Below are 23,043 nucleotides of genomic sequence, written 5' to 3'. Positions count from 1 at the left end.
ACAAATGAATATTTAAAAAATGAGAGGGTTGACTCAGTTGGTTTAATGGTTGGATGTGGATAAAATTGCTGCTTAACAAAACCAGATTCAAAAGCCATTCCAACTGGGAGTACCTGTGGTGGAGATTGGGGTGCTGTGGGTCAGAAATGCCTTTGGGCCAAGAATTGAAAAGCAAGCCCAGATTTGCATATTTGCACTGCCAATGGTCACAAATCAGCTATAAATTAAGGAATTGAAATCCATTTTGCCAAGCTGGTGAGGGAAATACATGAGGCAATGTATCTAGTCTATAATTCTGCATCCAGGGAAAGCCTACTATGTAGGTGGAATCTAGTGCTCTTATATCCTGTGGCACTTGTGAATGAAGGTTTCCTCCTGTGTCTAGACAATCACAGTGAGCTCTCTGATACAGTTGTGGATTGGAGTTCTGGAATTTCAACTTTTAATGTGAAAGAAGTTTGTAGTGTGAAGGTTGAGAGTCATGCAGACCTATATAGACACAAGCCAATGCTGTCAATGTTGTGGTTTGAGGATGGAATTGAAGACTTTGGTCTAAGATATTGCTCCTCCTGAGTAAAATACATGTAGACTGTCCATTATATGACCTCTAATTCAGTGTTCTTCTCATTTTAGTGATCCTGCTCCATAGTGTCTTCCTTGCTACTTTTAAATTTCAGCCCCTAAGCCATCCCAAGGAGACCACCTATAATTGCTACCAAACTATTTCTGATGTAGCCATGAACAGCGCATCAGTTTTTCAGTTTGCAAGAATGAACATTCCAGAGAGTGATTAAAACTTACAAAAAGTCATCATAGAAGTTGACCAGTACCTTGAAATGAGAAACTAGGAATTAAATTTGTAAGAACAAAATGATCTCTTTAAATAGCTCTGGCAAGGGGCTTTCCTACTTGCGAGCACATACCAAGTGAAGTACCGGGACAATCTAATATTTATTATATGTCCTGCAAATAGTGCAGACCTTCATTTGATTAAATTATTACTTCCTTTTAAATGTTTCTGACACATGCTCCTGAAACTTTGACCACTTTCACCAATGATGAAACTCCTCACAAATCTGAAATGTTAAATCTTTTTCTCTCTCTCCACAGATTCTACCTACAGCATATGTACTGCCGTAGTTCAAGGCGGCGGCTCACCATCACCTTCTCAAGGACAACTAGGGGTAGGGAATAAATAACACTGCTCACATTTCATGAGTGAGTAATAAAAAGGTGGCATCAGGCCTGTTATGTATTTTAAACCTTTTCCAGTATATATTTCACCAAAACAAAGCTCGCTTCCAGCCTGAAATTTGAACCTGCTTCCCCAATACTGGGGTCTTGGTAGGCTGGTTAAGACCTGAAAAATGAGTTACACGAAGTTGAATTTCTAGACTTTGACTTTACAAACATCAGGAAACAGAGGGAATAGGTAAACACTTATTACCGTATTTCTTAGGTTTGGATCTGCTCCAGAATCAATGAGAAGGCCCACTGTTCTGACACTGCCTCCTAAAACTGCAGCGTGAAGAGCTGTTGTTCCATTCTATTCATGCAAATAAAATGTCGTTAATAATCCATTCTGTGTTCAAGGCAACTCAACACAACACTAATTAAATCATAATATGACTTAACAGATCACATGTTAAATGATTACTTGTGGTTAATGCTGCTATCTCAGAGCTAGGGACCCACATTTGATTCCAGCCTTAGATGACTGTCTGTGTGAAGTTTGCATGTCTGTGCAGATTTCTACCAGGCGTTCCAGTTTCCTTCCAAAGATCAAAGATGAGCAGGTTATGTGGATTGGCAATGCTAAATTGCCTGTAGTGTCCAGTGATGTGCAGACTAGTTGGATTAGCCATAGGGATAGGGTGGGATCTGGGTCTGGGTCTGGGTAGGTTGCTCTTCAGTGTTGGTGCAGACTTGATAGGCCAAATGACCTTTCTCCACACTGTAGGGATTTTATTCGACTTGTTTCAGGTGAAGATAAAATCACCACCATACCACAAACCTTCTTGATTAGGGAAATGTAGTACAACATATGGGAATGAGTTCAAGAAAGAAGAAATATATATTGGAAATAAATTTTAAATGAAAATAAAATCAAATGATCTTGAAAATTCAGCAAATTATCAACCACATCTGCTTATTTTAAACTTGGAATACTTTGAATATGGTTATATAATGTTGATCTATAAGGAATATTTTTACAAGGCTATGTTGCCAACATGGGACTTCATTCCACTGCCAGTTCAAATGAGATAATCAGATGTATGCTGACCACAATTTTCCAACCATTAGTCGTTTTACAATTGCCCCTTCACAATTAGTTCAGTAATCCTTCTTCTGTGATGTTGTTATGTGTAGCATTAAAGAACCAGACTTTCCTAGAAACTGAGTCAAATGTTCATTTGGGGTCAAGGTCAAGAGCGATTATCGGTGGAACATCAACCTTCAATCCATTGTTCTAGCTCCCTGCCATGTTCCTGACTGTTTTCAAAAAGGCCAGTATTGGACAGCCAGTTATCTCCAAATTAGCTAAGGGGGTCTGTGATGACCATTTCCAGCAGAGAATCACACTTGTTACAGTGCAGATCAAAGCCATTCAGCACATTGTGTCTGAGCACTTTAGTGCCAAACTCCTGCCTTTTACCCCTCTCCTCCTTTGTAGTATTTCTTTAAGTTTTGATCTAATGCCCTCCCGAACCTACCTCTACAACACTCATAGGAGGGCATTCAATCCAAACCACTCCTTGTGTAAGAATTTTTTTCCACACCTTACATCTGTTTCTTTTACAAGATATTTTAAATCCACGCCCTCTGCTACTCCGAAGAGCAGGAACAGTTTCTCCCCATCTACTGTGTCCAGAAAATGTAACATTTACAGTACACGGTGTTCCAAGAGTAATTAGGTGGCAGCATTCAATTCTGCTCTCCAAGTTTCTGATTGGTCACTCAGAACAGTCAGAGTTCAATAAAAAGTCGAGGGGCTCAGATGATTCTTGGAGCATTAATATTTTAGTGCTGTTGTGAGAATGGGCTTGAATAGCCCTAAGCAGTATTTCCTGTATATTACGGAGCAAGATTAGATCTCCGAGAACACCCAGGGACACATCTAACTTGATGAGGTTAGATGTTGGTGAAAAGTTGGAGTTGTGACCAAGTACAGGACCATTTACACATTTATAGCATCTTACCATTTAAGAAATACTCTGCAGATCGGTTTCTCCCAAAGTGGATGACATCATTCTTTCCACACTTTATTCCATCTGACATGTTCTTGCCTGCTCACTAAGCCTATCCAAATCCTCCTGAAACTGCTTTGCATCTTCCTCACAGTACACTCTTTCTTAACTTTGAATCGTCTGCAAATTTGGATGCCTTTTTTTTCTCTTGCTCCTTTCTTAAATGGTGGGGTGGCATTTGCTAGCTTCCAATCTACAGCAATCAAACTAGAATCAATGGAATTTTGGAAGATGTTCAGCAATGCATTAACATCTGTTTAGGCACCTCCTTCAACATTTTGGGAAGTAGACGGTCAGCTTCTGGGACTTATCAATTTCCAATGCCATTTATTTCTCCTGTACAACTTTTTAATCAATATTGATTTCCTTCAAATCCTGATTCACTGTAGTTACTTGGATCTTTAATTCTGGGAGATTTCTAGTATCTTCCTTAGTGAAAACAAGCACAAAGTTAGCTTCAATTACCATTTCTTTATTCCTCCATTATAAATTATGCTTACTACAACATTCCTGCCTATGTTTTCTTTTTGTTTCACTCTCAGCAGAGTGAATCCATTTTTCCTCCTTTTCACACCTATCATTTAAATCTATTTTACATCTCTATTGCTCTTTTACCACCATCAGCATTCCTGTTGTCAGTTGCTCTTGGTACCCTCACATCCTGACTATTTATTCCATTTACTTCTCCTCCCCTTTGTGAACAGAATATAAAACCCACCATTTTAGTTCTGAAGGTGGTGCATATCAGTCTTGAAACAGTAACTGTTCTCTTTCCACAGATGCTGCCTGACCTGCTCAGCTCCCCCAGCAAATTTTGTTTTTATTTTTTATTACTTAAACATGATATTTTCTTAACATCCATACTGCCTTTCTTTAATTAATATACATTTGCCTAAGTAACTCAATTTTGTCCTGAATTATCATTTCTAAAAGCTTCCTCAGCACCAAGGTTAAACTGGTTGTACTGAAGTTCATGATTTATCCTAACTTTTGTAATATTTGTGATTCTCTAGTCCTCAGGTACCAGTCTGAGTCAACAGAATAATTTTGAATATTTCATAATTCAATGAGATTTAAAGTAGATGGATTTGGGAAAGAAATAGAAGGTTTTAGATTTTGACTTTATTGTCACATGTCAGAATTGAATTGGTATGTTAAATGACCGTTTCTAATTGCTACAGAACAGGAACAGGCTCTTCAGCCCACCAAGACTGCATTGATTCTTAATCTTTATTTATACCACTACTTATTGCCCTATCCATCCATTCGTTCACATCATGTTCATATGTCTATTAAAATATGCCTTACTAATATGCCTGCTTTCCCACCTCCACTGGCAGTGCGTTCCAGAGACCCATCACCTTCTGTGTAAAAACCTTTCCCTGCATTTCTCCCCTAAAGTTTCCCCCACCTCACCTTGAACCTGTGCCCTCTTGTAGTTGACCTTTGCATCCTGGGAAAAGCCTCTGACTATCCACCCTATTTGGGCCTCTAATTTTGTAGACCTCTATCAGGTTGCCCCTCAGCATCCAACTTTCTAGTGAAAGAAATCAGTTAATCAAACCTCCCCTCAACTAAAACCCTCCAGACCAGACAACCTAGTAAATCTTCTCTGCACCCTCCCCAAAACATCCACATCCTTCTGGTAGTGTGGCAACCAGACCAGAATGCAACAAAGCAAATGTGGCCTAACTAAAGTTTTGTACAGCCGTAGCATTGATTTGCCAACTTTTATATTTGGTGCTCTGGCTGATGAAAGCAAGTGTGCTGTATACTTTCTTGACCACCTTATTCAAATGTACGAAGCAGATCACCTATGTTTTCCTCCAGATCATTTACATATATTACAAAGAACGAAGTTTCTAGCACTAATCCCTGTGGAACACCAATACTTACTGATTTCCAATCCAAAAGCTCCCTTCCACTCCCACTGTCTTCTGTGACCAAGCCAGTTTTATATCTATCTAGCCAGCTCACCCCGGATCCAGTGTAAATCTGCCTTCTGTACCAGCCTACCATGAGGTACCTTCTCAAATGCCTTACTAAAGCTCATGTAGTCAACATCCACTGCCCTTCGCTCATCAATTATTCTTGTCACCTCCTTTAAAAACTCAATCAAGTTGGTGAGATCTTCCCTGCACAAGCTCATGCTGCCTATCACTAACAAGTCTTTTTGTTTCCAAATGTAAATATATCCTGTCTCTTAGTATCTTCTCCAACAGCTTTACCACCACTGATGTGAGGCTCACCGGACTGTAATTACCTGGATTATCTCCCGTTTCTCCTTTTAAACAAAGGAACAACTTTGGCCATTCTCCAGTCCTTTGGAACCTTGCTTGAGGCCAAAGATGACGCAAAGATATCTGTTAATGCCCCATCTACTTCCTCCTCTGCTTCCCACAGTCCTCCATTACATTGACCTGCCTGACAGTATCCACACATCTTTCCCAAACCTCAATATCCCTCTTTTTGGTGAATTCCGATGTAAAGCACTCCTTAAAAGATTTCACCCATTTCCTCTGGCTCCACACAACTTCCCTTCTTTATTCTTGAATGGGCGTACTCTTTGCTTAGCTACCCTCTGCTCCTAAAAAAGGTATAAAATGCCTTGGAATTCTCCTGAACCCTGTTGATCAAGAATATTTCACAGCCCCTTTTAGCCCTCCTAACTCCCTGTTTGAACTCCTTCCTACTTTCTCTATATTCTTCAAGGACTTGGTTTTTAGTTGCCTGGACCTTTGATATGCTTTGTTTTTTTTGACTAAGCTGATAATTTTCTGTCATCCAAACTTCCCGAATCCTGCCATTCCTGTCCTCTATTTTCACAGGAACATGCCCTGTCCTGCACAGAATCAATTGGTCCTTAAAAAGACTCCCACGTATCAGATGTGGATTTACTCAGTCGCTCCCAATCCACATTCTCTAATTCTTGACTAATTCAGGTATAGTTGGCCTTCCCTCAATTTAATACCAGAGGTCCACTCTTGTCCTTATTCATTAGCATCTGAAAACTTACAGAATTATGGTCACTATTCCCAAAATGCTACCCCTTTGAAACTTTCTTACAGCAACACTGATATAATAATATTCCAATTTTTTACCTTAAGAATTCCCAATGAAGGAGAACATGTTAGTAACTCTCGAACAACTTCAATAAAACCTTTGTATGCAGCTTTGAATAAAGGTGTTGAGCCATCCTTTAAAAAGAATAATTTGTTAATTATTAGTACACAATACGAGTATTGATGAGGAAAATAGACATCTTGTTGAAGCTGTTCATCTTGTACTCATGTAGATAATTTAGCAAGAAATAATCAAAGTAAGAGAAAACCTTATTTATACTGTATGAGGGGAAGTGATGATTGGTGGGCAACAGACATTTGATTGGTTGAGTCTTGCCTTAGAGAATGAATGAATGGATGACAATTAACTTCCAAGCTTTGTTTAAATTTTAAACAAGATAGGCCTGACACTAATGCACCAAGACATTACCCTGAAATGAAACAGAATGTCCGTCATTTATTTTGTTAAATTGAAATAGGCTCAATTTGGGTACAAGTTCTTTCTGTTTACAAAGAATAAAATCCTATATATGAACATTTGCAGTACATACAAGTGCCTACATTGTGACTGACAATACTAATTGGGTATTACAACTGTTTGCAATGTTAAGATAATGTATTAAAGGTTGTCCAAGGACAAAGGCACAGATATATGGCAAAATGACCACCTGCAAGTTCCACTGCAAGCCACACACCATTCTGCCTTGGAACAAGAATGATGTTTTTTTATTAGATTAAATTACATTAGTGTGGAAACAGGCCCTTCGGCCCAACAAGTCCACACCGCCCCGCCGAAGCACAACCCACCCATACCCCTACATTTACCCCTTACCTAACACTACGGGCAATTTAGCATGGCCAATTCACCTGACCTGCATATCTTTGGACTGTAGGAGGAAACCGGAGCAAACCCACGCAGACACGGGGAGAACGTGCAAACTCCACACAGTCAGTCAGTCACCTGAGGCGGGAATTGAACCCGGGTCTCTGGCGCTGAGAGACAACAGTGCTAACCACTGTGCCACCCATTCTTTTACCATTATTGTGTCAAATTCTCCCATTAACAGAACTCCCTCCCTATACCACAGGGATTCAAGAAAGCAGTTCACCACAACCTTCTCAACGCAAATGGTGACAGGAAATAAATGGTAGCCAACCAACTTGTGAATGTCTAAAAACGATGTGTGTCACAAATATCATGTTTCTATATGTCAGTTGAAGAGCTACAATTATTTTACACTGGTCATTAAGTAATCTTAATTTCTTTGAACTGATCACCACATGAGAGTTAACTGTTCAACATAGAATACCTTCTTGCACCATCTTTTATCAGTCTTCAAATTAAGTTTCAACTTGACCAGATTCAGCCATTCAGCCACATACCCCTTGCTTCAATCCTGGCCAAATCTATCTCTTGGCAGTATTACCTCTAACATCCTTGCCTAAAAAAAGTCTGTCAATCTCAGTTTTTAAATGTTTAACTGACACCCATTTCACAATGACATTTTGAGGGATCACAAATCAAAAGTTTTGTATAAAGAACTAGTTCCTAATAACACTCCTAATTTTAAGATTACAATGACTTGTTCTGGACTCCATCCACCAGCGAAAATGATTTCTATCTACCTGATAAGATCTTTTAACCTGAGTTGCATTATTGCATATGTATTTGGCATACTTTGCTGAGGAATTATTTGAACTCCTCTGCTACTACTGACTTCCAAGAAGACTGTGGAAGTTTCCAGCCCCACGGAAAAGTTCTCTGAAGGTACAGAAGCTTACTTTGTTTTAGTCATGCATGTCTGCAGCTCTTAATGGATGGAGTAATGGACAGAAGGGAGTTCTCTTCCCAGAGCATGGCACCAATAGGTAATTCCATCAAGTTTGCACCCAGATAGCAGCACAGTTAGAACCAGTGGCCCTCTAAAGCATTAAGTTTAAGTGACAATCTCTCTGCTAGCTCACACTCAGTCTAACTGTGCCACCAAAGGCATCTGACAAAGGGTCATAGCCTGCAAGCTTCTGGATTCAATGCATGATATGCACTCAAAGGTTCACACCCAATTCATGCTTCAAACCAACTACCTTTTCTAGGCACTGCAATTCCTATTCACTTTCCAGAGATGGCTTATGACCTTATATTGTTTTGCACACTCACAAAAGTGCTCCTGTATCTTTTGCTGTCACACTGAAACCTCTATCTTATTGCAGGACAAGCTTGCCCACAATTGCAGAGAAGGCCTGGCCGAGAGGTGCCAGACAAAGATTCTCACCCACTTTGATGAACAGGCACAAATTGGCTGAGAAGACAGAGACTCAACCCATGGCAAGTTGGAGACATGAACAGCCTAGGAAGCAACATTGCTTTCTGTCCTTCTCAGCTGTGCATTAAGGCAAACATATTGCTTTGCATGAGATATTCTGTATCTATACCAACTACTCCTTTATCTTTTCTATGAACACCACCAGTAATCACAATTCATATACGATGAAAGAGGCTGGAGACCCTCTGCTCCAGCACCATTTCAGAGGACAAGGACAAGGACTCAGGAGTCCTTAGACAGCCCACTTACAAGGTGTCACCTGCAGCCTCCACCTGCACAGTCAATCACCTCAATGGTTAGGTTAGACTTGATGATGTAATCTAGTGAGCAAATCAGTGTGACAGGTCCACTGCCCGTGAAAGATGTCTCTGACACTCAAAGGACTGCCAGAGACCAGGTGCCTGCAAAGCCCCATACAGAAGATTATGACATGGTCAACCTGCAGGAAGAGGCAGGGAACACCAGAAAGGTGTAACAGAGGTTCTCATAGACTTCAGCAAAAGATGGACAGGATGGTGGTCATCTTGGAGATCCAGTCCAACAGAATGGTGCGTGGCTGCCGGTTATGTGCTTAGATCTGGACTTCAGTGATCTAGCCATGGATACTCAGCATCACTGGCAAAGTGAGGCATCTCAGCATCACTCCAGATGAGAGTGTGGTGCTAGCAGGCAACCACAGGGAGGAGATGAAACCACCAGGTATCACAGCAACATCTTCTCAGGACATTCCAGAGATGTCCTGTCACTACACCTTCCCTCTGCCAGTGACTCCGATGCCTCCAAAAGCCGAGGCCAAGAAGAATGTACTTGCACCTATGCAGGATACTCTTAGCAGGCCAGGGACCTCTAGGAACACTAACCAAACTCTTCAAACTCACCTAGGCACTTCAGTCAACAAGTTCCTTCCACCGTAGCTGTGAATGTCAGACCTACACTTAGATATAGTTGGGAGGTGGGGAGCAAAATACAAACTTAAGGGCATAATGGTGGTATGGGTGTTCAATCAATGAACTGCATTTTTTGAAATGCGTACTTACTTATGAAGTAACTGCACAGAGGCTGGTATCCCACCAAGTCACCCTTTATTTACATGTGCACAGTACACTGGCTGTGGCCAGCCAGCTCAGAGTCAGTCCCTCAGTCTAGTGTCAAGCAAACGTCAGAGTCTGAGATGGATGCAGCCTTGATACTGTTATTGCCGGAAGAGGAGGAGGAAACTCTCCAGAGACGCTCCGCATGCAGGAAATAGGCTACAGAGTGGTACACGTCACTCGAGTCAGAGTCCAAGTCACAGAAACTGTACCAGAAGTAAAGATGTCATAGGAAAAGCTACCGGAGAAAGACCAGGCTTACCTCCCAGACTTAGGGAGTGAGGGATGAGGCGATCGGAACTAGTCTATTAACCTGGGTCTATCCCGGAGCCCTGGGCAACAGATATAAACAGGAATTCTGATCACACAGCATTGCCCTTTTGTGAAGGGCACTGCTTGTCACTGGCCACTCGGGTGCTTGCCTATCTTCCTGGTGGTGGAAATTGAATAAAGATTCGTGCACTGTGTCTCACACCTGCACACACACACCATGGGTGCTGAGGAAAAAATAAGCACTACCGCAGTTAGGGGGTTTAAAAAAAAAGGAAAGAAATAAAAAAAAAAACAGGAATTCAAAGTCTCCTTGCTGCTGGCACTGACTCCAAGCTGGCTGGCCACAGCCAGTGGACTGTGCACATGTAAATAAAGGGTGACTTGGTGATGAGATACCAGCCTCTGAGTAGTTATTTGAACTTCCACTGTTCTAATGTCTGTTGAGGTCTTATTTATACCAATAGGAGCTAAGAATGTTCTTGGAAGTGAACGATGTGGAGCACCCTCCACCATCGAAAGAATGTGCTGCTTTTCAAACACTATACACCTTGGTACATCTCTCATGATCATTAAATTGGGTAACTAGAGATCAGTCATCTATCTATAGTTGTAGGTTGGAGTCAAGATGCTCCAGATTATTCTTGGGGACACAGATGTTAACAATAACATTTTATGAGAGAAATCAGGTCTTCATTGGGAGGGAGGATCATGCTCTTTCAATTTATTGTAGCGATGACACAATCAGTCATGAACTTACAGGCCTTAAGAGGGAAAGGTTTGTTCCATGACTGGGGTTCTGAAAAACATGCTATACATTTAAGGCCAAACACTAGCTTATAGTCTAACAGGTTTATTTGAAATTGCAAGCCTTCAGAGCTCAGCTCCTTCTTCAGGCGTGGTATGATTCAGCTCTGATCTTAGGGTGAGCATCCTCCAAGGCAGACTTCAAGATATGCAACAACGCAAAATTGCTGAGCAGAGGCTGATAGTTCTACACCCATGAGGATGGCCTCAACGGTGATCTTGACTTCATGTCACACTACAGGTAACCCCACCACACTATATACTCTCACACACATGCTGGGGGGAGTAATTTCATTCAAGATTCTTTTCTATCAAAAAAATTAAAATCTGACCTCAGCTTAAAACAGATTTGAAATGGGATCTCACACCTCGAGTGCACTAACCAACCTGAGATGATGTGGAGTGCTGGTGTTGGACTGCAGCGGACAAAGTTAAGAATCACTCTAACCTCACATATTTAATGCATTGTCTGAGCTGGGAGATCACTTTTTAAAAAAAAACTGATAAAACCTTAAATTATCATGGGGCTGTGACTTAAAAGAAATTCTGGGACTTACATATTAATCTATCAAAACCTGCATCCCCATTCTAAGTGATTAAAGACTTAACAATCTAGGTTGGTTCAATACATCTCATCAGTTGTATGACACTTTGATCTTTTACTATAAATTCTGTGTCCTATGATCCTGCCCCACTAGCTACCTGACTAAGGAGCGGAGCTCCAAAAGCTTGCAATTTCAAATAAACCTGTTGGACTATCACCTGAAGTTGAGTGATTTTTATCTCTAATGCAAGATGTCATCTCTTGTACATTGATAAAATCTTCAATTATCTAGGGGTGATGACCTGAAAGGAATCTAGATTTTGCATTTTAATCAGTGGTCTACCTCCTAACTGATTAAAGGATTCAACAAGGGCAGCTAGTTTTAAAGTTGTTAGTATTTTATAAGCAAAAAAGTTATGTCTTATACTTCTCTATTGTACCACACCGGAGGAAGGAGCTGAGCTCCAAAAGCTTTCAATTTCAAATAAACCTGTTGGACTATAATCTGGTGTCCTTTAATTTTTGATCTTGTTCACCCCAGTCCAACTCTAGCATCTCCACATTGTAAATTATAAGGTTGTGGTGTTGGCAATGGCCAAGTCACATGTCAAAATCTTATCACTGAGCCAAGTGGAAGAACTCAAAACTTCTAACACATGGAAATGGTAGCTTTGCCAGTGAGCATGCTCAGTAATTGCAAGGGTACAGTGAAGGATCATTCTGTAACACTATGTAGAGATTGTAGGGGTGTAAGGTACATGAGGGGCAGACTCAGGATGTGGGAAAACTCGGCAGTATTCACAAGAAAATGTGCTTCCTGATGTGACTCCAATCTCCATAACTCAAGATTTTGATACAACTGCACAGAAGTGCTCTATGAATCTTACTGCTTTAGTGATAATCAGAGAATGATGGTCCAAGGCAAGGTTTACGCATTTTTGCTTTTATTGAGGTGAGGACATCAGAACCAAATTTGAAAGGGAAAGTCACATACAAGTTATTGTATGACTAAAGCAAATGAAAATCCAGTTCAGCCCTCGAGGAGTCTTACATATAGCAAGCAGAGGACTCAATCAATTTTATAAATGGAAGGGGAACATATAGAAAATATCACTCCCAGCTCAATCAACCCGGAAATGTGTCACTAAAACATTGTTAGCCTCTCTGAATCAGTACACTGTTGTCTTCTTTATCGAAACCAGGAGCAGATATGGACCATTCAACCCTTTGAATTTGTTGTGCCATTCAATGAGATCATGGCCTGATCTGATAATCCTCCACTTTCTGCTTTTTCTACATAACCTTCGATTCTTTTAAAGAATCTGTCTATCTTATTGTTGAATTTACTCAACAACCCATTCTTCCTCTGCAGAGAGGAATTTCACAGATTCACTACCCTTGGAGAAGAAATTCCTTCTCGTTTCTGTCCTAATTTACTCACCTTACTTTAAGATACCACCCTCTAGTCCTGGTCTCTCCTAAAATGGGAACCAACCCCTCCACATCTACCTACCCCGCAAACATCCTAAAAATATTATGTTTCAATAAGGTCACATCTCATTCTTCTAAACTCCAATGAACACAAACTCAACCTACTCAACTTCACAGAAAAAAAACCCTTCCATACCCGGTTTCAGCCCTCGTGAAGCATTTCTGAGCTGCCTGCAATGCCAGTACATCTTAGATGTGGGAATCAAAACTATTCACAGTATTTAAGATTTGGTTATGTGGTCAGGTATCTGAAGCATTGAGCATCTTGATTGTCAGATATTAATTAGGAAACTGAAATGAATTCCGGTGAGCTGTGCAATTAGTGAGATACAGATATATGCAATATTATGTTCTTGCATCTGTTGACAAGAATTTAGACTCACTTTTTGAGGAGAGAAGACTTAATTGTTAAAGTTCACCTCAACAGCAAGATTCTGATTTTGGATTCTGCCTCATTCATGTTATCATGGTTGCAACTATTCTTGCCATCTCCGGGAGCAGAAAATTGCTCATTGTCTCTGTATCTACTCTACCAAATCTTTCATAATATTAAAAACTGATATTACATCATGCCTCAGATTTTCTTTCAAGAGAAAAGGAGACCCAGCCTACCAAACCTCTCCTGGTGTGTAAAGTTATGACTGTGATCATCTTTGTAAACCTTTCCTGCAAACCGTCCAGTAGCTCTATGTAGCTTTTTATGATATCACAGCCAGAACTATACAAAGTAGTGTAAATTTGTCTAATCAAATTCAACACAAGCGCTTTTTATTCTTTAGTGAAATGTGACAAAACCAGAAGTTGCTATCCATCCCTAAATGTCCCCTGAACTGAGTGGTTTGCTGGACCATTTCAGAGGGCAGTTAAGAGTCAACCACATTGTCATTCTTCAGGACATTAACCAGGTCCACTGGATTACTAGTCCAATGACATGAGCACTATCCATTCTAATAGCAAAAATATAAGTTGCTGGAAAAGCTCAGCAGGTCTGGCAACATCTACAGAGAGAAATTAGAGTTAACGTTTGGGTCTGGTGACCCTTCCTCAGTTCTGAAACCCATTGAGCTTTTCTAACAACTTCTGTTTTGTTTCTGATTTACAGCATCCGCAGTTCTTTTGGATTTTATTTACCATTGTGATAACCTTGGCTTTCCTACATTCCTCTTCTGACCCTCTGGATATGAAGCCTAGGGTTTTTTCCAAAAAAAGTTATTTCATGTAAAGTGAGTGTTTTGTGGCAAACGATCATTTGTGGCAAACAATCAGCCACGAAACGACACGACCAGCTATCCTTAGTAGCCACACACGCAGACAACAAGCAACATGAATTCGACTGGGACAACACTACTATCATAGGGCAAGCCAGACAGAGAACAGCCAGGGAATTCCTAGAGGCATGGCATTCATCCACAAACTCCATTAACAAACACATCGACCTGGACCCAATATACCAACCACTACAGCGGACAGCTGAAACTGACAACCGGAAGCAGCAGGGACAGACCACTATAAACACCGGAGGAAACATCAAAGAAGCGCTTCACAGGAGGCTCCCAAGCACTGATGATGTCGCCTAGCCAGGGGACGAAACGTTTGCAACAAAAACTTCCAGCTCGGCGAACAGAACCACAGCAGTTTTAAAATAGTTATGATCACTTGCCCCAAAATGCTCCCCCACTAACACCTTAGTCACTTGACCTTTTGTCAGGAAATAAGGGTAAGTATTGCAACTGCTCCAGTAGGTACATCCATATAGTGTCATAAAAATGTACAGCATGGAAACAGACCCTTTGGTCCAACCCATCCAGATATCCTAAGTTAATCTAGTCCCTTTACCAGCACTTCGCCCATATCCTTCTAAACCCTTCCTATTCATATATCCATCCAGATGTCTTTTAAATATTGTAATTGTAACAGCCTCCACCACTTCCTCTGGCAGCTCATTCCATACACGCACACCCTTTGCATGAAAAAGTTGCCCTTTAGGTTCCTTTTAAATCTTTCCCCTCTTACCCTAAATTTATGCTATATAGTTCTGGACTCCTTCAACCCAGGGAAAAGACCTTGTCTATTTACCCTATCCATGCCCGTCATGATTTACAAACCTCTCAGGTCACCTCTCAGCTTCCGATGCTCCAGGGAAACAGCCCCAGCTTATTTAGCCTCTCCCTATAGCTCAAACCCTCCATCCCTGACAACATCTTTGTAAATCGTTTCTGAACCCTTTCAAGTTTCACAACATCCTTCCTATAGCAGGAAGACCAGAATTGCACATAATAGTCCAAAAATAGCCAAGCCAATTCCTTACAGCCACAGCGTGGCCTCCCAACTCCTATACTCAATGCTCTAACCAATAAAGGAAAGCAGATTAAACACCTTCTTCACTATACTATCTAACCGAGTCTTCGCTTTCAAGGAATTATGAACCTGCACTTAAAGGTCTCTTTGTTCAGCAACACTCCCCTGGAATTTGCCATTAAGCTTATAAGTACTCCCCTGATTTGCTTTTCCAAAATGCAGCACCTCAAATTTATCACATTGAATTAAAAAAAAGATTTCTTGTATATAGTTAACAAATTCCTCCCCATCCAAGCCCTTAACACTATGATAGACTGGGACTATGTTTGGAAAATTAAAAATCAACAAGTTAAGGACTGTTCATGTGTAAATAAAGGGTAATGTGGTGATGGGATACTGGCCTTTGTGGAGTTATTTCAATAATATTCATCTTCACATTAATTAGATAGCAAAAATTCTAATATACGATAGGACTATGACTTTATAAGCATCTGAGCAATAGGCCATGATAGCCTGGTGCCTCTGTATTCACAAGGGCACAACCATTATTGAACAAAATCTCCCAAACAAGGTTTTATGTTTAGATTATAGATTGTCTTCAGGATGGAAGGAAAGTTGCACAATCTTGGAGGGTGGTGCTGTCCCTGATATAGATGTTAAACCATTGCTCACTATTCCAGTCCCAGTCACCAAATTTTACCAGATGTTTTCAGCTGAAAAAGTGTTAACAAAGAGAGATCTAACCTTACGAGCAGTATCTGAATGAGCTCCCCACTGAAGCAGCAGCTTTACAACTTCACTGTATCCCATCTGTGCTGCTATCCACAATGGAGTCGTTAGATCCTAAACAAAATCAATAAAGAGTTTTTAGGATAGGCTTTTCCAAAGAGCTAGCTTTTGAGAAAGAAGGAAAGAGGATAAGGGGTTTAGGGAGAGAATTCCAAAGCTTTCTCAGAGACAGCTGAAATCTTGTTTGATAATTGTAGGGTTAAAACCACTGCGAATGAACAAGAGGCCAGAACTGGAAGAATACCGAATACTTGGGAGATTTGTAAAATTTGAGAAGGTTACAGACTAAGGGAGCGATGCCATGGACAAGTATGAAATTTAACTTTAAGCCACTGTACGACCAGGAATCAATGTTGGACAGTGAGCACAGGAGGCATAGGAGTGAATAGATTGGAATAAATCTGAATTTATGAACTGATGTAAAACCAGCCAAGGGAGCACTGGTCTGAAAGTAACAAAATAATTTTTATGTAACACTGATATTTTAAAAAAATCACAACACCAGGTTATAGTCCAACAGGTTTAATTGGAAGCACACTAGCTTTCGGAGCGACGTTCCTTCATCAGGTGATAGTGGAGGGCTCGATGGTAACACAGAATTGATAGCAAAGATTTGCAGTGTGATGTAACTGAAATTACACATTGAAAAATTGATTGTCTGTTAAGCCTTTCATCTGTTAGAATACAGTGATAGTTTCACTTCTTTCATGTGTAAATCACAAAACCCTTTTTTTAAAGTTGCATTCTCGGGTTAGCTGTTAACAATGGTGATAGCTAGACAATATGTTGAAGGTGTTAGCCCCCTGTGTTTTCTGTCTATGACCTGATGTTTAGATTGATTCTAATCTAAAAAGTGAGATAACAGAGTTCTACATAAATTCATGCAGTTTTTGAGCAAAGTGCAATGTAACTCTGCAAGTACAAATTCACCCCACAAAATATATGTGTGCATGTGGGTCTTCGTCTGTAGAGAGAGCATGAGAGAGTGTGCCCAAGGTCCCGGTTGAGGCCCTCCCTATGGATAGAACTTAGCTATCAGCCTCTGCTCAGCCACTTTCCTCTGCTGCCTGTCCCGAAGTCCACCCGAAGGTCCGAGGCTGAATGTCCTGGACCACTGAAGTGTTCCCCAACTGGGAAGGAACCCTCCTGTCTGTTGATATTTGTGCGGTGCCCATTCATCCGTTGTCGTAGCCTTTGCTTGGTTTCCCCAATGTACCATGCCTCCGAGCATCCTTGCCTACACACTCCCTTACAGACTTAAGACACACTGCACTCACCCCACACACACACACTTTGTGGGGTGAATTTGTACTTGCAGAGTTACATTGCACTTTGCTCAAAAACTGCATGAATTTATGTAAAACTCTTATCTCACTTTTTAGATTGATTCTAATCTAAACATCAGGTCATAGACAGAGAACACAGGGGGCTCACACCTTCAACATATTGCCCAGCTATCACCATTGTTAACAGCTAACCCGAGAATGCAACTTTAAAAAAAAGGGTTTTGTGATTTACACATGAAAGAAGTGAAACTATCACTGTATTCTAACAGATGAAAGGCTTGACAGACAATCAATTCTTCAATGTATAATTTCAGTTACATCACACTGCAAATTTTTGCTATCAATTCTGTGTTACCATCGAGCCCTCCACTATCACCTAATGAAGGAGCATCGATCCGAAAGCTAGTGTGCTTCCAATTAAACCTGTTGGACTATAACCTGGTGTTGTGTGATTTTTAACTTTGTACACCCCAGTCCAACACCGGCATCTCCAAATCATGACTGATATTTTAGTGTTTTATGTGGACAGATTATGAGCTAATTATTAAATTAAATCTAATAGATTTTAGTTGCAAGGATAACAGCTTAAGTGCAAAACAGGTTAAGTGAGTGGGCCATAAGCTGAGTGATGGAGCATAATCTAAAAATGTGAGGTTATTCACGTTAATGATAAGAACAGAATAGCAGATTTTTAAAAAAAGACATGAAACATTGAAATGTTGACATTCAGAAAGACTTGGATATACTCATACAATGAATACAAAGTTAAAAAAGTTAACTTTACAGGGAACTACAGCAGTGTTACATCACAGAAGGAATCTGCGTGGCCCACCATGCTTGCACTGACAAGCAAATGAGCATTACCTCGTGCCAATCTCCTCTTTTTCACCATACCCTTCCACATTATTTTTATCCAAATAATCATTGAATGTTCTCTTGAATGCCTCAGTTGAACTTTGTGCCTCCATCACATTTCCAGATAATGTATTCCAGATCCTAACTACTCACTGTCATAACGCTGTTCCTTTTCTCAAGGATACCATGTCCTTGGTATTTTTCAGAGGGGTCGTAAAACAGTTCTCAGCTCAGAGATGGCTACTTTGGTACAGAGATGAAAAAGGATTTTGAGAGGCCTTTTGTTTATATGTAAACAGATGAGACTTCAGGCCAAAGTGGTCATGATTTAGAAGTAACCTGTGTAAGTCAAGGGGGCATGGCCAGCTCTCTAGCTGAGCAGTTCAGTCCAGAACTAGTTTGGGGGTTCAACTGTGGGCTTTGTGGAAACAGGTTGCTAGACTCTCTCTCCCCTTTTGCCCTTCTAACTTCAACCTGTAAGCCTTTGTTTCATTTTTACTATGTTTAAGGGGTTCGCTTATTGGGACTGTTGTGTATATTCAGAACAACATAATTAAGTCTAGTTTGGATAGACTGAGTTCTGTAGGGGTTCTTTATTCTGTTCTTTGCATTTTATTGTGTAATTTTGTGAATAAATTTTTGTCTGTTTTAAAATCTGGTAGTCAACCTAGCTAATGTTCACTGTACACTTACCGAAACAAATTGCAAAGTTATGGTCTGGGTTGCCTGCTTAAGAATATTTTAAGTAGTCTGGCCTAGTCCATAACAGTGAAAAACATTTTCCTTACTTTATTTGCATATCACTTTACATCTACACCCTCTTGTTCCTATTATTAGCAGAAGATTGGTTGATGATAATAACAGTTTCATGATCAGAATTTTAATTCCAGATCTTAATTGAGGTAAAGTGGCAGAGTGGGATGGGGAGTTGAAATGTTGGGCCAAAGACTTCCACTCTGCTGAGGACGTACAGGTCCTGGGCTTCCTCCACCGCCACTCCCTCACCACCAGATGCCTGGAGGAAGAACGCTTCATCTTCTGCCCCAGAGCATCAATGTGGACCAGTTTCCTCATTTCCCCTACCCCCCCATCTTACCCCAGTTCCAACCTTCCCCTCAGTACCATCCTCATGACCTGTCCTACCTGACAATCTTCCTTCCCACCTATAACCTTTACCTCCACCTATTGTACTCTTGACTACTTTCTCCCCAGCCCCACCCCCCTCCCATTTATCTCTCCACCCCGGAAGCTACCTGCCTTCATGCCTGAAGGGCTTTTGCCTGAAACATCTATTTTTCCTGCTCCTCGGATGCTGCCTGACCTGCTATGCTTTTCCAGCACCACTAATCTAGACTGATTTCCAGCATCTGCAGTACCCACTTCTGCCTGGATACAGAATTGGCTGGCCGATAGAAGATTGGCGTTGGTGGTAGATGGAATGTATTCAGCCTGGAGCTCATTGATCAGTGGTGTTTCACAGGGATCAGTTCTGGGACCTCTGCTCTCTCATTTTTACAAATGACTTGGATGAGGAAGTGGAGGGGTGGGTTAATAAAATTTGCTGATGACACAAAGATTGGTGGAGTTGTGGAGTGTGTGCACGGCTGTTGTAGGTTGCAACAAGACATTGACAGGATGCACAACGGGGCTGATAAGGGGCAAATGGAGTTCAATCTGGAAGAGTGTGAAGTCATTCATTTTGGAAGGTTGAATTTAAATACTGAATACAGGGTTAAGACAGGATTCTTGGCAGTGTCCATAGATCCCTCAAAGTTGCCACCTAGATTGATAAGGCTGTTATGAAAGCCAACAGATCACATGCCTTCTTTAGCAGAGGGGGTGAGTTTAAGAACCACGAGCTTATGCTGCAGTTCCGTACAGTCCTGGTTAGACCATACTTGGAATAGTGTATTCAGTTCTGGTTGCCTCATTATAGGAAGGATATGGAAGTTTTGAGGGTACAAAGCAGATTTACCAGGATGCTGCCTGGACTGGAGAGCATGTCTTATGAAGAAAGGTTGAGGGAGCTAGGCCTTTTCTCACTGGAGCGAAGGAGGATGGGAGGTGACTTGATAGACGTGTACAAGATGTTGAGAGGCATAGATAGAATGGACAGCCAGAGATTTTTTCCAAGGGCAGAAATGTCAATCACAATGGGGCATAATTTTAAAGGTGATTGGCAGAAGGTTTAGGGGAGATGTCAGAGGTAGGTCTTTACTCAGTGGTGGGTGCCAGCAGTGGTAGTAGAGTCAGATATATTAAAAGGACATTTAAACGACTCTTGGATAGGTGCATGGAAGTTAGTACAATGAAGGGTACGTAGACTGATCTTAGACTAGGATAAAAGACCAGCACAACATCGACAGCCGAAGGGCCTGTACTGTGCTGTACTGTACTGTTCTATGTTTGGTGTCTGGCAGGAGAGCCACTATTGCTCTGTCATTCTCACATTCCGATCACTTAATCTGAACTATCAGCATCTTTTCTCCATCAGAATCCTACACTCACTGTCCCTCCCAAACTATAGTATATAAGCTGTCCCCTCCATATTTCACTTCAGCTCTGAAGAAGAGGCATCTAGACTCGAAACATTAACTTGCTTTATCTCCATGGGTGCAGTGCTCTCGAGCATTTGTTGCCACCAGCACAGATTCCAGCATCTGTAGCAATTTGTTCCTATACCCTGAGAACATTATCCTGACTTGCTAGTTCAGGAAGAATACTGCTTGGCTATTACCTTCCCTGATAACCTTTGCTGCACCCCCTCGATAGCATCGTCAGATAAAGGAGATCAAAACTGCACACAATAGTCTGGGTATGGTCTCACCAAGCCCAAGTATAATTGCAGCAAGACATCCTTGCTCATGTACTCATATCCTCTCTCTCTGAAGATTTGGAGATGTTGGTGTTGGACTGGGGTGTACAAAGTTAAAAATCACACATCACCAGATACTAAATGAATATTTTGCATCAGTATTTACTGTGGAAAAGGATATGGAAGATATAAACTGTATGGAAATAGATTGGTGACATCTTGCAAAATGTCCAGATTACAGAGGAGGAAGTGCTGGATGCCTTGAAACGGTTAAAAGGTGGATAAATCCCCAGGACCTGATCAGGTGTATCTTAGAACTCTGTGGGAAACTAGAGAAGTGATTGCTGGGCCTCTTGCTGAGATATTTGTATCATTGATAGTCACAGGTGAGGTGTCTGAAGACTGGAAGTTGACAAACGTGGTGCCACTGTTTAAGAAAGGTGGTAACGACAAGCCAGGGAACTATAGACCGGTGAGCCAGACCTCAGTGGTGGGCAAGTTGTTGGAGGGAATCCTGAGGGACAGAATGTACATGTATTTGGAAAGGCAAGGACTGATTAGGGATAGTCAACATGGCTTTGTGCATGGGAAATCATGTCTCACAAACTTGATTGAGTTTTTTGAAGAAGTAACAAAGAAGATTGATGAGGGCAGAGCAGTAGATGTGATCTATATTGACTTCAGTAAGGCGTTCGATAAGGTTCCCCATGGGAGACTGATTAGCAAGGTTAGATCCCATGGAATACAGGGAGAAATAGCCATTTGGATACAGAACTGGCTCAGAGGTAGAAGACAGAGGGTGGTGGTGGTGGTGGAGGGTTGTTTTTCAGACTGGAGGTGTGTGACCAGTAGAGTGCCACAAGGATTGGTGCTGGGGCCCCTACTTTGTCATTTATATAAATGATTTGGATGGGAGATTAAGAGGTACAGTTAGTAAGTTTGCAGATGACACCAAAATTGGAGGTAAGTGGACAGCAAAGAGGGTTACCTCAGATTACAACAGGATCTGGACCAGATGGGCCACTGGGCTGAGAAGTGGCAGATGGAGTTTAATTCAGGTAAATGAGAGGTGCTGCATTTTGGGAAAGCAAATCTTAGCAGGACTTATACACTTAATGGTAAGGTCCTAGGGAGTGTTGCTGAACAAAGAGACCTTGGAGTGCAGATTCATAGCTCCTTGAAAGTGGAGTCGCAGGTAGATAGGATAGTGAAGGTGTTTGGTCAGAGTATTGCGTGCAGGAGTGAGGAGGTCAAGTTGCGGCTGTGCAGGACATTGGTTCGGCCACTGTTGGAATATTGCGTGCAATTTTGGTCTCCTTCCTATCGGAAGATGTTGTGAAACTTGAAAGGGTTCAGAAAAGGTTTACAAGGATGTTGCCAGGGTTGGAGGATTTGAGCTACAGGGAGAGGCTGAACAGGCTGGGGCTGTTTTCCCCAGAGCGGAGTCGGAGGGGTGACCTTATAGAGGTTTAAAGAATTATGAGGGGCATGGATAGGATAAATAGACAAAGTCTTTTCCTTGGGGTCAGGGAGTCCAGAACTAGAGGGCATAGGTTTAGGATGAGAGGGGAAAGATATAAAAGAGACCTAAGGGGCAACGTTTTCACGCAGAGGGTGGTACGTGTATGGAATGAGCTGCCAGAGGAAGTGGTGGAGGCTGGTACAATTGCAACATTTCAGAGGCATTTGGATGGGTATATGAATAGGAAGGGTTTGGAGGGGAGGGATATGAGCCGGGTGCTGGCAGGCGGGACTAGATTAGGTTGGGATATCTGGTTGGCATGGACAGGTTGGACCGAAGGGTCTGTTTCCATGCTGTACATCTCTATGACTCTGTGACTCTGACTGCCTGCTGCACCTGCATGGTTACCTTCAGTGACAGGCATATGAGAACCCCGTCTCAATTTATAGCCATTCAGATAATAATCTGCCTTCCTCCTTTTGCTCCTAAAGTATCCACATTATACTTCATCTTTCTTTTGTCCATTCACAGGATGTGGGCATTGCTGGTTGGGTCAGCATTTATCACCCATCCCTAATGGCCTAGAGGGAGGACAATTACCAGTCAACAACATTACTTGGGGTTCATTTGCCCACTCATCAACTTGACAAGATGCATTCTCGAAGAATTCCAGTAGATTTGTTAAGCAGGATTTCCCTTTT

The 23,043-nt window shown here is 41.5% G+C and overlaps 1 protein-coding gene and 1 long non-coding RNA gene across 6 annotated transcripts in view; one reads left to right on the top strand and one right to left on the bottom strand.

The window, feature by feature from the left end:
- LOC122548811 (uncharacterized) overlaps positions 1-13,457 on the top strand; it is a 30,986-nt gene extending 17,529 nt beyond the window's left edge. Inside the window, exons 2-3 of the long non-coding RNA XR_015757059.1 lie at positions 1,111-1,184; positions 8,522-13,457. This is a non-coding gene — a long non-coding RNA (uncharacterized LOC122548811). The remainder of the gene's footprint in view (positions 1-1,110; positions 1,185-8,521) is intronic.
- The window catches only part of ankrd29 (ankyrin repeat domain 29), a 110,361-nt gene that overhangs the window by 1,812 nt on the left and 85,506 nt on the right, over positions 1-23,043 (bottom strand). For 3 of the 5 annotated variants that reach the window (XM_087986765.1, XM_043687599.2, XM_043687602.2), the window contains 3 exons: positions 15,880-15,978; positions 6,350-6,445; positions 1,448-1,546 (listed from right to left, as the gene is read on the bottom strand). In XM_087986765.1, the coding sequence (XP_087842891.1) occupies positions 1,448-1,546; positions 6,350-6,445; positions 15,880-15,978 (294 nt within the window). The remainder of the gene's footprint in view (positions 1-1,447; positions 1,547-6,349; positions 6,446-15,879; positions 15,979-23,043) is intronic. The other 2 variants (XM_043687600.2, XM_087986764.1) reach the window with 2 other exon arrangements.

Source organism: Chiloscyllium plagiosum, unplaced genomic scaffold, assembly GCF_037043375.1.
Source record: "Chiloscyllium plagiosum isolate Xiang-an unplaced genomic scaffold, Cpla_swu_hap1 HiC_scaffold_4, whole genome shotgun sequence".
Lineage (NCBI taxonomy): Eukaryota > Metazoa > Chordata > Chondrichthyes > Orectolobiformes > Hemiscylliidae > Chiloscyllium > Chiloscyllium plagiosum.
The sequence above is the reverse complement of the archived record's forward strand: the minus strand, read 5'-3'. Positions and strand labels throughout refer to the sequence as shown.